This window comes from Scyliorhinus torazame, chromosome 8, assembly GCF_047496885.1.
Source record: "Scyliorhinus torazame isolate Kashiwa2021f chromosome 8, sScyTor2.1, whole genome shotgun sequence".
Classification (NCBI taxonomy): domain Eukaryota; kingdom Metazoa; phylum Chordata; class Chondrichthyes; order Carcharhiniformes; family Scyliorhinidae; genus Scyliorhinus; species Scyliorhinus torazame.
The window spans coordinates 229,111,093-229,128,399 of NC_092714.1; the positions used below are offsets into that span (position 1 = coordinate 229,111,093).

Here is a 17,307-nt window from a genome sequence, read left to right on the forward strand (position 1 = left end):
GCGATTTTTGCCGTGCTCATGCACTGTGCATGATTGGCAGGGTCATATGCTTGATTTTCAGTAGCTGCTCTCTCAGAGGGTCAGAGTGAACTCCAAAAACGATTTGGTCTCTGATCATGGAGTCTGCAATATCACCAAAGTTGCAGGACAGTGCTAGCAGGCAGAGGTTAGTTAAGGAGTTGAAAGATTAATCTTTACCTTGTAGACGCTGTTTGAATATGTAGCACTCAAAGATTTCATTGGTGTCCACTTCACAGTGACTGTCAAACTTGTCCAGGATGGTCTGAAACTTTGTCTTGTCTCTTGTCCTGGCCTTCGGTGAAGTTAAACGAGTTGAAGAGTTCGATGGCTTGATCACCCGCTGTTGAGAGGAGAAGCGCAATCTTTCTTGCATCAGATGCACCCTCGAGGTCTGAAGCTTCGATGTACAGCAGAAACCTTTGCTCGAATGTTCGCCTGTTGGCACTGAGATTGCTGGAGGTCCTGAGCTGCGAGGAGCCTGAATCTTCTCCACGGTGCTGGGATACATTTGCTGGTCGTCATGGAACGGACTGAAGTAAACCACCTAGATTAAGCAGTCTCCGGGTAGCATGTTGTGTTATGTACTGTGGGATAACACAGGATGCAACTGGATGCAGCTTTAACCAAAAGATACTCCAGACCTTGAAGTTAGTTCAATCTGATTTATTAAACCAGTAGCACAGTTCTCTATGAGTTCGACTCTCTGCTAACCTAAGTGTGGTTACTCTGTCTGACTGAACCAGACTAGCTCTTAGCCACATGCTGGAGGTGTGATACTGTACATACACCCTGACTCACTCTGTATGTGTTCATCAGTGGAAAAAGGTGGAGTGTGAGTGCCTCGTGTCTTTTATAGTGCGATACCACCCTTGAGTGTCCTGCCTGCTCATTGGTCATGTCCTGTTCTCTGTGTTCATTAGCTGCCTGTCTGTATATTATTATCTGCATGTCTGCATATCATGACAGACTGTATCAATATATGCAAAAGATTCCCCGATGGTGTGTCAACATTTGCGTGGGGCATGAACCCTTTCTTGCTGCAAACGTATTTGCGAAATACTCATAACATGTAATAACGCCTGCAGATGATGAGCTGTGTATCAAGTTCTATCAGCTTCTGTGGTCCAGCGGACACTTCATTTCTTGAGGGTGGGGTAGGGTTCGTTACTGAGTGACACGGGGATTCGTAATCTGGGCGTTTAAATCGCTCAGTTGATTCTTGTTCGGCAAAGATAAAAGAACGAGGTATGTTGTAATACAGCCAAGTCAAACATGAGACAACATTCGAGAGACATTCATTCTGGTTTTCAGTTTCGAAGACCCCCCCTCCGCTTCCCTTATTCATTCTGTTGGTGTCGGGGAGTTGTTTAGTATTAGAATTTGGGGGGCTGCAAAAGGGGGTGAGTAGCTATGTGGGCTACATGCGTGCCACTCATCCTTCAGTGGCGTTTGCCTCGATCTCTTGTACACGGAAGTCCTGAAATTAACTTAGATGTACCCGGAAGTGCTGAAATAGATTTCGATGTAAAATGACACGTATTACTAGCAGATCCGGATCGGAGGACGAGAGGGGCAAGCGAGTTTGGCTGATGCGTGGAGAAATGCTTTTAAATTGAGTTGTTTTTTTACCCAGGCAGAAGTGACGCCGTGGCTGGTTAGCTGCCTTCGGAAAAACCGTGATGCTTGTTTTGTTGCTCCTAAAGTTCAATTGATGGCTTTTGCTGTGCGCGATGATGGCGCTAAACACACCACCATGAGCTTCAAGCATTCAGATGCTTTGCAACCGGCCTTAACCACCACCACGGCTCACCCCAGTGGGAAATTCTGGTCAAAGTAAGTAAGGGATTTAAATGAAAACTCTGAACGTCCATTTCCCTGTTGGTAAGTCACAATCTCAATCTGCCCTGCCCGGTAGGTGAGTTAAAATCACAGGAGAACTTATTCTTCAAGAAGGGGCAGGGGGAATCAAATCCCAGGATATGATTTAGAAGAGCATCTGTTGTGGGGGTAGGGACTAAACTGTTAGTAGGGACAGTACTTAGACAAATGTGAACTGTTTAGAGATCGCCTGCAAGGTTAGATAAATTGTAAACCTCGTCCAACAAGTCTGTGTTGAGTTTTTTTGAGTGAGTATCTCGTGTGGTAGATAAGGGAATATATATATATTAATGCCTGGAAGGCCTTTGATAAGGCTGCGCATAACAGCCAGATCACAAACATTGATAAACTTGCAGAAGTGCCAGTCTGCATCTTGGTCTCATGTTTTTGTTTATAGCTGTTCATCGTGTGCCATTAATACTCCCCTCTGAACAAATGCTTTGTTTCTTTGCTACGACCATTACCACTTCCATTGCATTTTGTTATTTAATCCCTCCTGCCCTCTAATTTATCCTAGACCTTCCCATTGTTCTAACTCCCCCCTCTCCCTTTCAACAGCATCTCTGCCTCGCTTCAGTTCTCCCTTCACAGATGCTGCCAGACCTGCTGTGTTTTTCCAGCATTTTCTGTTTTCTTTGCAGAATGGGCATGTACTTGCCAAATTAAGTTCAATATAGTGAACTGATCCACTTTGGCAGGAAGCGTAAAGATGCCACAAAAACATCTGGGAAGACTCAGCAGGTCTGACAGCATCAGTGGCGAGAGAAAATAGAGTTAATGTTTGGAATCTGTATGATGTCTTCAGACTTAAAGGGAGGGCGGAATGTGATAGATTATATACTTAACAGATCAGGCAGCATCTGTGGAGAGAAATAGACCTTTAATTGACCTGAAACGTTAACTCTGTATCTCTTCACAGATGTTGCATGACTGACTGAGTATTTCTGGCATTTTCTGCTCTTATTTCAGGTTTCCAGCATCTGCAGTATTTTGCTTTTGTATGAGAGGTTATGTTAAGCTTTTATGGAATCTTGGTTAAACCACAGATGTTTGGATCCTCGCTGTCTTCAGGCGATGTCCCGGAGGACTGGAGAATAGGCAATGTTGTTCCTTTGGGTAAAGGAACCTTTATTGTGTAACAAAAGTTACCATTTAAGAACAGGAGATGTGACAGTGCTGAGTTTATGGGAAAAGATGAACCTTTATAAAGTTTTTATAAGCAACACCAGTGAGAAATACTACATGCTTATTTCCCTGTAGCAGAGATACAATCATGTATAAAAGATTGCTGGGTACGACTGAGAAACAAGGGCCAGAAGCCACCCCAAAGTAATTGGAGTTGACAAGGCTACATTTTTTTCTCTCTTTCCAATTTTACTTATAAATCATAAAAATTTGATATAAATCAAAAAAAAATTGGTTTTTTTAAACCAAAGGGTAATATCAATGTTCGGGAGATCCATACCAGGAAATTCTAGGACAATGTAGAGTTTGCATTGTACTGCTTGGTGACAGAAGACAAAGAGAAGCTGGCCTATAAACCACCTTTGGTATTAAGACAGGCTGTCTGCGTGAAGTTAATTGTGAGAAGGAGAGCTGGGAGGGTGCCCCCAGGAATACGTTAAAAGTTTCATCATGGTCTCCTGTACGTCATGAGACGCTGAAGCTTCACCTGCCAAAACCAATGGTGCTGAAACCACAAAACAGTGGGAAATGTAACTATTTCAGAGTGATACAAGGCCAGTTAGCCTGACATCAGTCGCTGGGGAAAGTACAGGAACAAATTATTAGTTTTAATAATGTACTTAGAAAATCTTAATGATCAGAAAAGTTGGCATGGTTTTATGAAAGGGAAATCATATTTGATTAATGTATTAGTTTTTGAGGATGTAATTAGCAGGGTAGATAAATGGGAGCAGGTATACAGAGTACACCTGGATTCCAAAAGGCATTGGGTAATAGCCAAGTTAAGGATTCATGGTGTTAAGGGTAATATATTCACATGGATAAGGATTGATTAGCAATCAGCCAGCAAAAGATAGGTATGAATGGGGCACATTTAAGTTTGCAGGCTGTAACTAGTGGAATAGAATTAGGTTCAGTGCTGGGGCCTCAGCTATTCACAATCTATATGACTGATTTAAAGAGACAGAGCAATATTTCAAGGTTTGCTGATGATATAAAGCCACGTGCCAATGTAGGCTTTGAGAAGGACACTAAGAAGCTAAAAAGAGATAGAGACAGTTAAACGAGTGAACAATCAAATAGCAGATGGAGTTGATGTGGGGAAGTGTAAAGTTATTCACTTTGGTTGTAAGAATAGAAAAACAGAATATATTTTGAAAGGCGTGATATTTGTAAATGCTGAGTTTCAAAATCTCAGGGATGAGCAACAAATGCTGTCCCAGTCGGTGGCATTCGCTTCCCATGAAAGAATTCAAAAAACAGCCTCAGCTTAAGGAGAATGATAACTTAAAACTGAAGTGAGATGGTATTACTTCACGCAAAGTGTTGTGAATCTTTAGAATTGCTACCCCGGACGATTGTGAATGCCCCATTGTTGAGTATATTTAAGGCTGGGATAGAGAGATTTTTGATGTCTCGGGGTTAAAGGGTATAGCGAGTGGTCTGGAAAATGAAATTGAGATTCAAGGCCTGGCATGATTGTGTTGAATGGCAGAGTGGAATCGAAGGGCTCTATGATCTATTGTTTCTATTTCTTGTGTTTTATTATTTCTCATTGAGAGAGGTAAATTTAAGATGTTGGGAGCAATCATTGGACGCAACGTAGTTAGGAGGAATCATTGGACCAGTCATAATTCATTCCCATTTTAAAATAAATCCTCTGCCCTCATTTTTGTTTCCGTTAACAATGGCCATGTCCATACTTGTACCATTATGCTTCCTGCAGGAACCTCACTGGCAGGAAGGGGTACTCACTGTATGACATTTAGGTGTTAAAATTGATAATTAAATACTTGCATGGATTTTGCACTGAGGGTAAAAGTGAGGCTATCAACAGTTGACTCCACATCTGGAGTACTGTGTACAGTATTGGTCTCCTTATTTAGAAAAAAGGTTATCATTTCATCAGAAGCAGTTCAGGAAAGTTTCATTTGACTCATTCCTGGGCTGAAGGACTTATCTTATGGGTTATGAATCTTACCATATTGTTTCAAAATGTCAGGGTCAGACTGAAAATCAGTGTGTAGCTCTCTAGCTGTACGGACCAGTTTTCAGTACAGACTTTGAGCCTCTCTAAGAAAACAATCAGTGGGTGGGGTTTACACCGTCACTTTGATGGGGCAGGACCTGATAGAGCTGGCAAGACTTGTTCCACAGAGATCAGGGTGTCATCAGCACAGAAAATGAACTTCCCCCATCAGTCTGGCGGAGGAAGTTCAAAAGGACCTACAGAGATGGGATGCACTCCCACTTTCTCTGGCGGGGAGGGTGCAGGCAATCAAGGTGAACATGCTGCCAAGGTTCTTCTTCCTGTTCAGATCCATACTGATCTTCATCCCCAAGGCCTTTTTCCAAAGGATAAACCGAATGAACATGGTTGTGTGGTGGGGAAAAAACACAAGGATCCCCAAGTCGACACTGGCTCTTCCAAACTTACAATACTATCACTGGCAGCCACAGTCGAGAGGGTGAGGGAAACGGAACACAGAATAGGTGAGGCTGGAGGAATCCCTCCTTCCATGTCCCCAGTCTGCGGCAACCACAAATTTCCGCCAGCTATGCTAGACGCCACCTTTAAGAAGTAGAGACAGGACGAGTTGTGATGATAGTGGTCAGGGACTTTTACATGGGGGGGGAGATTCACGACCCTAGACGAACTAACGGAACTCCGGCACCTACAAATCAAAAACTTTCTCCGCAAGGACACAACGAGGTATCTCAGGGCCCTGAGAGACACTTTACTGGAGGAACTATTGGGATGGACAGGAGGGAGAAGGGGAACTCTGGGGACATCTACGGACGACTGCTGGAAAGGGCAAGAACACCATTGGAAGGAGCTAGGCCAAAATAGGAAGACCAACACGGGACAGAAGCCGGGTGGGGACTCTGGATGAAAACGCTAAGTAGAACTAACTCCACCTCCTCCCGTGCAAGGCCTCATGCAGTTTAAAGTGGTGCACAGAGCTGACCTAACCAGAACCCGAATCAACAGGTTCTTCCCAGATGTGGAGGAGAAATGTGAACGGCACCAGAGAGGCCCGGCCAACCACGCCCACCTGTTGTGGGCCTGCCTAGACTTGTCTGGTTCTGCACAGCCTTCTTTGAGGCAATGTCCAAGGTTGTGGGGGTGAGGGTGAAGCCGTGCCCAAGGGTGGCATTCTTCGGGGTTTCGGACCAGCTAGCACTACATAAGGGGAAGAGCGCCGATGCCCTGGCTTTTGCTTCCTTAATCACAGACTGGAGAATCCTGCTTGGCTTGTGGTCAGCAGTACCACCCACAGCTGCAGACTGGCTGGCATTGGAATTTTGGAATTTCTCCGCCTGGAGAAGATCAAGTACACCATCCGAGGGTTGAATAAGGGCTTCCACAAAGTGTGAGGGCTACTCATCTGCCTGTTCGAAAACCTGTTCGAAGCCAATAGTGATTCGGAAGAAAGGGGGAGGGGAGACCGATGAGATATCATAGAATTTACAGTGCAGAAGTAGGCCATTCGGCCCATCGAGTCTGCACCGGCTCTTGGAAAGAGCACCCTACCCAAGGTCAACACCTCCACCCTATCCCCATAACCCAGTAACCCCACCCAACACTTCGGGCAATTTTGGACACTAAGTGCAATTTATCATAGCCAATCCACCTAACCTGCACATCTTTGGACTGTGGGAGGAAACCGGAGCACCCGGAGGAAACCCACGCACACACGGGGAGGATGTGCAGACTCCGCACAGACAGTGGCCCAAGCCGGAATCGAACCTGGGACCCTGGAGCTGTGAAGCAATTGTGCTATCCACAATGCTACCGTGCTGCCCACACGGGGGCAGACAAGAGCGCAGAAGGCAGAGGAGAACAATGGCGGGGGGGTGGGGTGGGGGGGGGGGGGATAGACATGGAAGGAAACCAGGGTAGTATCAGGGAGAGACATAGGGGGGGGGGGAGGGAGGAGGGAAGGATAACAGGAGGAGTCGCATAAGGAAGGAAAGAAATACAGCAATACGTCACCCAGGGCGAAAGCTGGTGCCATGAGGGAGCCCAACTATTAACGGAGGGAGAGCGCGGAGGGCTGACAGAAGGGGTGTGTGTAAAGTTGTACATAGGGAACATCACACTCTGTAAATGGTATGTGCTTTATATGTCAAATTGGCAAATTGTTAAAATTGGAAAATGGCAATGAAAATACTTAAAAAAAAAAAGAAAATGAACTTCCTCTTACAACTGAATTCCTTCTAATTATTGTAGTCCCACACTTTCTATTCCTCCCCAATACAACAGAGCCAACTGTGGTGCAACTAATTTGGCTGTTGCTTCATTCCCCACAGCAGCATCCAAAGCGGTATATCTGTTTTGCAGGGGAATAGCCATAAGGGATTCCTGCACTGTCTGCCTAGTTTTCTTGCTCTACTTGGTAGTTCCTGCCTGTGGAGTCTGAGCCTGAGTGTGACCAGCTCTCTATACATGATATCCCCGATACTCTGCGCCTTGTGGATGCTACACAGTGTCCCCAGCCACAGCTCAAGCTCCAAAACCTAAGCTTCCAGGAACTGCAGCTGGAGACATTTCCTGCAGCCATGCTGGCCCTGGGCACTGGAAATGTTCCCGGCTTCCCACAAGGAGTACGAGCACATAACACAGCTTTGAGCTCTCCAGCCGAGACCTATCCCTTTAAATAAACCTTTGGAAGATGCTTAATATCAGATTATATCAATTATTCCAGAGCCCTTCTTTCCTGGTCCTCGTTACTTCAGAATATTGCCCGTACAAACTATAAACCACAAAAAGACTGTAAAACTGTAAGTGATAAAAGTAGTGAGTAAATACTTGCCCGACCTTATCCCTCACTGACCAATCAATTCTCTCCCTTGTAACCTCTACTGCTGCACCAGGACAAGACTACTCTTCTGACTGTGTCTCACTTAGGATTTGCTCTTTCCCACTGCTCGTGTGCAAAGCTCACTGATTTTCGACTTTTATTTCAAATATTATGAGATAGGCATGAACTGTATTGTCATTTCTTTTGATGGGTAAAGGAATTGCTATTAGCCATACTGAACAGACAAGAAGATCACCACTTTGATTCCTGTCCAGTGTTGAATAGTTATATGATTTCAGTTGAACAGCGTTTGAGTATTTGGGCCAGGGAGGCTATAAGAAAAAAAAGACCTGTGCTCTTGATTCCCATTCATGACTTGTTCAGAAAAATAAATGTGGACATTAGGTAAGGACCGAATTGGGCTTCACTGTGATGCTGTTCAGTCGAAGAATCTGCTGAAGCTCACTGTGGGTACAACAAGGAGGAGAGGGTGATTAGCTCCATTTCACTGTATTAAGGAGAGAGAAGAGAAAATGGGAGAAGTGTGACTGGAAGAGAAGAAAATGGAAGCTGCTTTCGGTAGGACATTCCTGCATTTGATTATAAACAGTACTAGATCTATTTCCAGTGTACAAACAATAATACATTTATTTGGAAGTCTGTTAACTGTTCATGCTCTTTGGAAAATGATTCACATCACAGCGTGCATTATAGCACCCACAGCAAAATTTTCATGGTGTCTCCAAAGTGGTGAAATAACTTTGTTTCTTGATTCCAACAGGTCAGAAGCCAAGTCATGGATTGCCTTTTTGTTTTTAGGCACATTCCTCGTGTACTGCGTCAGAGTCACTCTGCCAATCTGTGTACCTACCATGGCAGAACAATTTGCATGGGACAAGAAGCAGTCTGGCATTGTACTTGGAAGCTTCTTTTGGGGATACTGCTTGACACAAATCATAGGTGGCTACATCAGTGACAGGTGAGAGAGAGATCTTAATTATTCATGAAAACATTATATTTGAATAGTTGCACACAATAACTCCTTTGTCTTTAATAGAAGCTATACCTGCATGTTACCTGTACCATAATCAAGTGAAAGTTAAACAATTCAATCTGCTTCTAATCAATGTGCGTTTGGTCTTGAGCTATGGGGTGAACCTTGAATGGCTGACTAACCTTGGAATCCATTGATCAATAGACTTTCTTTTGTAGGTGGAAATAGAATTACTTGGCCTGAACACTTTGTTCTTCATGCAAATCAATGTTTAAAAAGCAAACCGTGGCTAAGAAATAAATAATCTTTACATGCATCACCACCTTGTACCATGTGATCTGTGCATGCGCTAGGCATGGCTAGCCAAATAACTATTTTTATCTCATGCTTCATAGGTACTTGGCATTTTTATTAATTCTTTGGATATCAGTGTCTTTGGCAAGGCCACCATTGATTGCTCATTCCTAATTACCCTTGAGCACGCCCTGGTCAATCACTTGAACCACTGCTGTTCATGTGGTGTAGGTAGGCCAACATTGGTGTTGGTGAGAGTTCCAGAATTTTGACCCATAACATTGAAAGGAGAGAGATATAGTTCCAAGCCAGAATGATGTGTGACTTGGAGAGGAACATGCAGATGGTGGTGTTCCCATGCATCTGCTGCCCTTGTCCTAGGTGGCAGAGGTTACAAATTTGGAAGGTGCTGCCAAATGCGGTTTGGGGAATTGCTGCAATGCATGTTGTAGATGGTGCACACTGCTGCACTATGTGCTGGCGGTGGATTGAATGCCAATCAAGCAAGTTAATTTTGTTCTGGATGGTGTTGAGCTTCTTGAGTGTTTTTGGAGCTGCACTCATCCAGGCAAGTGGAGAGTATTACATGAGATTCCTAACTTGAGACTTGTAGGTAGTTGACAGGCTTTGGGAATCAGGGCATGAGTCACTTTCTGCAGAATTCCCAGCCCCTGCCTCTGATCTGCTCTGATATCCATAGTTTTTTTAAAAACTTACTGATTTAGGGGTACGGGCATCACTGGTTAGACCATCATTTATTGCATATCCCCAGTTGCCCTTCAGAAGGTAATAGCCTTCTTGAACTGCTGAAGTCCTTCAGATGTAATACACCCACTGTGCTGTTAGAGAGGGATTTCTAGGATTTTATCCCAGTGACGGCGAAGGAACGGCGATATATTTCCAAGTCAGGGTGGTCAGTGACTTGGAGCGGGACCTCCAGCTGGTGGGGTTCCCAGGTATCTGCTGCTCTTGTCCTTCTGGATGGTAGTGGTCATGGGTTTGGAAGGTGCTGACTAAGGAACCTTGGTGTATTACTGCAATGCATCTTGTAGATGGTACACAAGGCTGCCACTGTTTTGTCGGTGGTGGAGGGTTTGACTGTTTGTTTGTGGAAGGAAGAGCAATCAAGCGGACTGCTTTATCCTGGATGGTGTTGAACTTTTTGAGTGTTGTTGGAGCTGCACTCATCCAGGCAAGTGGAGAGTGTTCCATTACACTCCTGACTTGTGCCTTGTAGATGGTGGACAGGCTTTGGGGAGTCATCCAGACTCAAAACGTTAGCTCCCTTCTCTCTCCACAGATGCTGTTTGACCTTCTGAGATTGTCCAGTATTTTCTGTTTTTGTTTCAGATTACAGTATCCGCAGTAATTTGCTTTTATCTTTGTTAGTGTTATGTTGTCTTGGTACATGCTGGGCTTGCTTTTGTTTTGTTCGATGAGGGGATGGTTCTGAGTTTTGGGTTTCTTTCTCCTGGTGTGAGGGGGTTTCAGGTCGGGGGTCATGGGTAGGGGCTTTTTGAAGGACGAGGGTGGGAGAAGCAGTGTGGGGGAGGGGGCTGCGGTGGGTAACTCAGGGGGGGAGTTCTGGTTAGGTAGCAGTGGGAGCGGGGAGGGGGTTGGGCAGAATGGGACGTTGGGGGGTGGGGGTATGGCTTTGGGGGGTAGGGGAGGGGAAGATGCTGGTGATGCAGGTGATTTCTTTGGTTCGGTTCATGAGAGGATGGAGGGTCAGTCATTTTGGGTGGACCCAGACTAGAGGGGAGCTTGGTGGTTAGGTGAGATCTGAGTTAGGTGGGGATGGCAGACCTTAACAAGAGGGGAGGTTCAGAAATCCCTGGAGAGGATAGTAACGTGGAACATCCTGGGTTAAACCTTCACGCGCTTAAAAAGTTTGAGGGCAGATGTTGTCTTCCTTCAGGAGACACAGCTGCGGGTAAAGGACCAAACATGGTTAAGAAAAGGATGAGTGGGGCAGATATTCCACCCGAAGCTCGACTCCAAGTTGAGGGGGTTTGCGATTCTGTTAAGTAAAAGGGTGGTACTCGTGGTGGCCAGGGAGGTGTGGGACCCAGGAGGGAGGTTCATGATGGTGAGTGGAGTCTTGGCTGGGGTGCAGTAGTTTTAGTAAATCTCGATGCAACCAACTGGACAATACAGACTTTGTCAAGAAGATGGTAGCGTCCATCCCGGACTTGAATCAGCTAATAATGGGGGGCGATTTCAATTCCGTGTTGGACCCACGGATGGGCAGGTAGTCTCAAGGCAATGACCAGGTTGGGGTGGATGGATCTATGGAGGTTCAAGCATCTGGGAGAGAGGGAGTTTTCCGTTCTCCCAGGTATACCCCTGCATTGATTTTTTTTTGTGGTGGGGAAGTCAATTGTCCCAGGAATTGTGAGGCAGAATATGCAATAATAGTAATTTCTGACCACGTGCCATATTATGTGGATGTGAGGTTTGAAATGGGCTGGGCTCAGAGACCCGGGTGGAGGTTTGTTTCAGCACTCCTGGCAGATAAGTTCTATGAGAAGGTGGCCTTGGTAATGAAGGACCAAGTGGAGGTTAATCAGTATGGGAGGTTTCTCCCCCTATATTTTGGGAGGCATTGAAGGCGGTGGTCCAGAAGGAGGTTATATCTTACAAGGCCCGCAGGGACAAAGTTGGTGGATGCCAATGTAGAAGTGGATTGACGGTACTCGGTGGTCCCGACTAGGGAGTTGTTGGCAGAACAGAAGAAACTGCAGGGGGTGTTTGACCTGGTGCTGATGGGGAAGGTGGTGGGGTGCTTTATGGATATGGGGAGAAGGCTAGTTAGCTGCTGAGATGGCAAGCGGCTACAAGGGAGATTGCGCAGGAAGGGCGGAGAGAGGAGGGTTGGTTACGACAATGGAAAAAAATAATGAGGCATTTGAGGCCTTCTATTGGGGGCTGTATAGATATGAGTCCTTGGGGGAGGATGCAGAGATGGGGCATTTTTTGGACTGGTTGGTCTTCCTGGAGGTGGAGAGAGGGAAGAGACAGGGATTGGAGGCGCCTTTGGGGTTGCAGGAGATAACGGGGTGTGTTGAGTTGATAATTGTTGAGCCCAAAGAAGGACAAGGACCCAACAGAGTGTGGGTCTTATAGGCCCATCTGCCTGCTGAATGCTGATGCTAAGGTGTTGGAGAGATTGTTGGAGGGGTGAGTGCCAGAGGTGGTCTCTTGATGATCAGACAGGGTTTGTTAAGGGGCAGCAATTGTCGAGCTACATCAGGAGGCTGTTGAATGTGGTAATGACTCCATCAAGTGATAAGGCGCCAGATGTTATTATATCAATGGAGGTGGAGAAGGCTTTTGACCGAGAATTGAGGTGCCTGTTTGAGAACTTGGGGCGGTTTGGATTTGGGCCGACGTTCATTTCATGGGCATGGTTGCTATATGCCAATCCCACAGCAAGTGAGAGGATGAATACAATGAATTTGGGATATTTTAGGCTGCATAAGGGCACCAGGCAGGGATGCCTGCTGTCCCCGCTGTTTTTTGCATTGGCTATTGAGCCTTTGGCTATTGCGCTTCTGCATCAAGGGAGTGGAAGGGTAGTATAAAGGGAGGTAGGGAAGACAGGGTGTCATTGTACGCCAGTGATTTGTTGCTGTATGTCTCGAACCCGCCGGACTGTATGGGGAAAATAATGGACCTACTTGGGACGTTTGGTGCCTTTTCTGGGTACAAACTGAATGTGGCTAAAAGTGAGGTATTCCCAGTGAATTCCAGGGGAGGAGTATGAATTTGGATACCTTGCATTTAAGCTGGCCAAGATAAGATTTAGGTATCTGGATATTCAGGTGGGCCTTGACTGAGCCACGATGCATAAGTGGAAGTTGGCCAGTTTGGTAGAGGGGGTCAAAAGGGATTTAAAGAGGTGTGATGCCCTGCCACTGTCCTTGGTGGGGAGGGTACAGACCACAAGAACACAGACCTTAAACATTTTGCCGAGATTTTTATTTGTTTTTCAGTCCCTTCCGACATTCTACTGGAGCGTAGCTAAATTAATTTCAGAATTTGTATGGGCAGGTAAGACGCTGAGGATCTGGAGGGCTTTTTAGCAGAGAGGATGGCAGTTAGGGGGGTGGGGTTGGTGCTCCAAAGCCTGCTGAATTACTACTGGGTGGCTATTGTGGAGAAGCTGAGACATTGGTGGGGGGAGGGGCTGTCGGAACGGGTGCAGGTGGAGGAGCCCTCCTGTGTTGGGGGCATGCTTATGGGCCCTTTCAATATACCCCCCCTGTTCTCCCTGGATAGGTATACCAACAGTCCCGGCGTGGTGTCATCCCACAAGATATGGAACCAGCTGAGGTTGCATTTTGGTTCAGGGTGTATATCGGTATTGGCCCCAATATGTTGGAATCATAGGTTTATACCAGCAGGGATAGATGCGACATACAGGAGCTGGCATAGGGAAGGGGTAAAGCTGGTAAGGGATCTGTTCGTAGAGGGGAGGTTCGCGAGGCTAGAGGAGTTGCAGGGGAAGTTCCAGTTGCCGAGGGGGAGTGCATTCAGGTACATGCAGGTCTGGGATTTCGTACCCAAGGAGCTTCCCCCGTTCCCTCGGCTGCCAAAGTACACATTGGAATCATAGAATTTATAGTGCAGAAGAAGGCCATTCGACCCATCGAGTCTGCACCAGCCCTTGGAAAGAGCACCCTACTTAAGCCCACGCCCTCCACACCCTATTCCCGTAACCCAGAAACCCCACCTAATCTTTTTTTGGACACTAAGGGGCAATTTATCATGGCCAATCCACCCAAACTGCACATCTTTGGATTGCGGGAGGAACCCGGAGCACCCGGAGAAGATCCACGCAGACACGGGGGAAAAGTGCAAACTCCACACAGACAGTCACCCGTGGCCAGAATTCAACCTGAGACCCTGGTGCTGTGAGGCAGCAATGCTAACCACTGTGCCACCATTTCGCCCTAAATTGCTAATTTAGGATGAACTGGGGGAAGGGAGGATTGTGGACATTTACGACTGGCAGTTAGAAATGGAGAAGGCACCAATGGAGGAGATAAAACGGAAATGGGAGGAGACATTGGGGATCGAGCTTGCGGAAGGTGGCGGGGGCTGGAGTGAAATTTTGCACTGGATGAACTCAACATGATCCTGTGCCAGGATGAGCTTTATACAGTTCAAGGTGGTGTACAGGGCCCATACGACTGGAGCTTGTATGAGTGGGTTTTCCCCTGAGGTTGAGGACCCTTGCGAGGGGTGTGGGAGGTGGCCTGCAAATCATGTTCATATGTTTTGGGCATGCTTGAAGTAGGGGAGGATGCTGGGCATTGATTTTTGAGACCCAGTCGGAAATTGTGGAGCTGAAGATGTGGGCCATCTCTTGGGAAGGAGGATGTTTGGGTAGTTTAGCGGGGAAAAAAGGGAAAATGAAAAACTGTTTGAAACTTGACATTTGTTTGTGGATTTGTTTGTGTTGTGTTGGAATAAAATATATTTTTTTCAAAAATTGATGAAGCAGTTATCATAGATTGTCATAGAATTTACAGTGCAGAAGGAGGCCATTCGGCCCATCGAGTCTGCACTGGCTCTTGGAAAGAGCACCCCGCCCAAGGTCAACACCTCCACCCTATCCCCATAACCCAGTAACCCCACCCAACACAAAGGGCAATTTTGGACACTAAGGGCAATTTATCATGGCCAATCCACCTAACCTGCACATCTTTGGACTGTGGGAGGAAACCGGAGCACCCGGAGGAAACCCACGCACACACTGGGAGGATGTGCAAACTCCGCACAGACAGTGACCCAAGCCGGAATCGAACCTGGGACCCTGGAGCTGTGAAGCAATTGTGCTAACCACTATGCTACCGTGCTGTCCCTATGAAGATAGCTGGGCCTTGGCCACTACCCCGAAGAACTGGGGCTGGGATGATTGACCGCCAATCATAATTTTACTTTGTGCTAGGAATGATTCCAACCAGTGGAGTTTCTCATTGATTCAGCTGAATGACTAAGAGCTCCTTCGTACCACAATCCATCAAATGCTGCCTTGACGACAAGAGCAGTCACACACCCCTCACCTTGGGATTTCAGTTTTTTGGTCCAGATTTAGAGCAAGGCTACATTGAGGTCTGGTGCTGCACAACCCTGGTGGAACCCAAACTGAGCATTGGTGAGCAGGTTGTTGCTCAGTAAGTGCTGTTTGATGGTACTGTCGACTAGCCTTTCTTCTATCATTTTGCTGATGATTGAAGGTACACTGATTAACTGGTTTTGATTTGATTATGTGGAGAAGACCCGATGAATGGACATCAACCTGAAACATTGGGCATAGTTTAACGTGGACAGTTGTAGACAAAACGTCTGCCACTAAAACTGGCACCACCCCCTGCGATCTCCAGGGGCATAGTAAATAGGAGCAGGAGTAGGCCATTTGGCCCTTCAAACCTGCTCCGCCATTCATTATGATCATAGGCTGATCATCCAGTTCAATAATCAGTTTCCGCCTCCGCCCCCCCATCCTTTGACCCCTTTCGCCTCAATAGCTATATCAACTCCTTCTTGACAACATACAATGTTTTGGTCTCAACTACTTCCTCTACTTCCTGTGGTAACAAATTCTGGGTGAAGATATTTGTCCTCATCTCCGTCCTAAATGGTCTACTCCGTATCCTCAGACACTGACCCCTAGTTCTGGACTGCCCCACCATCAGGAACATCATTCCTATCTACCCTGTCTAGTCCTGTTAGGGTTTTATAGGTTTCAATGAGATCCCTCCTCGTTCTGCTAAACTCCAGCGAATATAATCCCAACTGCTTCAATCTCTCCTCATATCCCACTATCTCAGGAATCAGTCTGGTAAACCTTCGCTGTACTCCCTCTATAGCAAGACCGTCTATAGCAAAAACATCCTTCTTGACATAAAGAGACCAAAACTGCACACAATACTCCAAGTGTGGTCTCAACAAGGCCCTATATAATTGCAGCGAGGCACCCCTGCTCCTGTAATCAAATCCTGTCGCTATGAAGACCAACATACCAGCTGTCTTTACTGCCTGCTGTACCTGCATGCTTGCCTTCAGCCACTGATGTATGAGGACACCTGGGTCTTGCTGCACATTCCTCTCTCTTAATTTCTGGCCATTCAGATAACAATCTGCTTTCCTGTTTTTGCTGCCAAAAGTTCATTTCCATGAGCTTTGATTTTACATGCAAACCTCTTATGTGGGACTTTGTCAAAAGCCTTCTGTAAGCCCAAATAAACCACATCCGCTGGCTCTCCCTCATCAACTCAACTAGTTACATCCTCCGAAAGTTCTAGTAGATTTGTCAATCATGTTTTCCCTTTTGTAAATCCATGCTGACTCTGACAAATTCTGCCACTGTTTTTCAAATGCTCTACTATAAAATCTTTGACAATGGACTGTAGAATTTTCACCACTACCTGATTGATCTATAATTCCTTGTTTTCATATAATTTCCTGTTCTCATATAATTCCCTGTTTTCTCCTTACCTCCTTTTAATTGTGGGGTTACATTGTCAACCCCCTACATAAGCTACATTAGTCTATAATTCCCTGTTTTCATACAATTCCCTGTTTTCTCCTTGCCTCCCTTTAATAGTGGGGTTACATTAGCTGTCCTCCATTCTTGTAAGAACTGTTCCAGAGTTTATAGAATCTTGAAGATAACCACCTATGCATTCACAATTTATAGGGCCATCTCCTTAAATTCTCTGGGATGTAGATTATCAAACCCTGGGAATTTATTTGCCTTCAATCTCATCAATTTCCTCAACACCATTTCTCTACTAATGCTGATTTCTTCAGCTCCTCCCTCTCATTAAACCCTGCAATCCCCAACATTTCAGGTATGTTATTTATGTCCTTCTTTGTGAAGACAGAACCAAAGTATATATTTAGTTGGTCAGCCATTTCTTTGTTCCCCATTATAAATTCCCCTGTTTCTGATTGTAAAGGACCTATATTTCTCTTCACCAATCTTTTTCCCCTCTCATACCTACAGAAAGTTTTACAGTCAGTTTTAAGTTCCCCCAAAGCTTATTCTTGCACTCTATTTTCCCCTTCTTAATCAATCCCTTAGCCCTCTGCTGAATGCTAAACTGCTCCAAATCCTCA

The 17,307-nt window shown here is 45.8% G+C and overlaps 1 protein-coding gene across 3 annotated transcripts in view; it reads left to right on the forward strand.

Moving 5' to 3' along the window:
* Positions 1–1,250: 1,250 nt before the first annotated feature.
* The window catches only part of slc17a9b (solute carrier family 17 member 9b), a 95,786-nt gene continuing 79,729 nt past the window's right edge, over positions 1,251–17,307 (forward strand). Inside the window, exons 1-3 of one of the 3 annotated variants that reach the window (XM_072514885.1) lie at positions 1,251–1,266; positions 1,655–1,854; positions 8,671–8,868. In XM_072514885.1, the coding sequence (XP_072370986.1) occupies positions 1,733–1,854; positions 8,671–8,868 (320 nt within the window). In that variant the 5' untranslated portion in view covers positions 1,251–1,266; positions 1,655–1,732. Of the gene's footprint in view, positions 1,267–1,403; positions 1,422–1,556; positions 1,855–8,670; positions 8,869–17,307 lie in introns of those variants that run through there. The other 2 variants (XM_072514884.1, XM_072514886.1) reach the window with 2 other exon arrangements.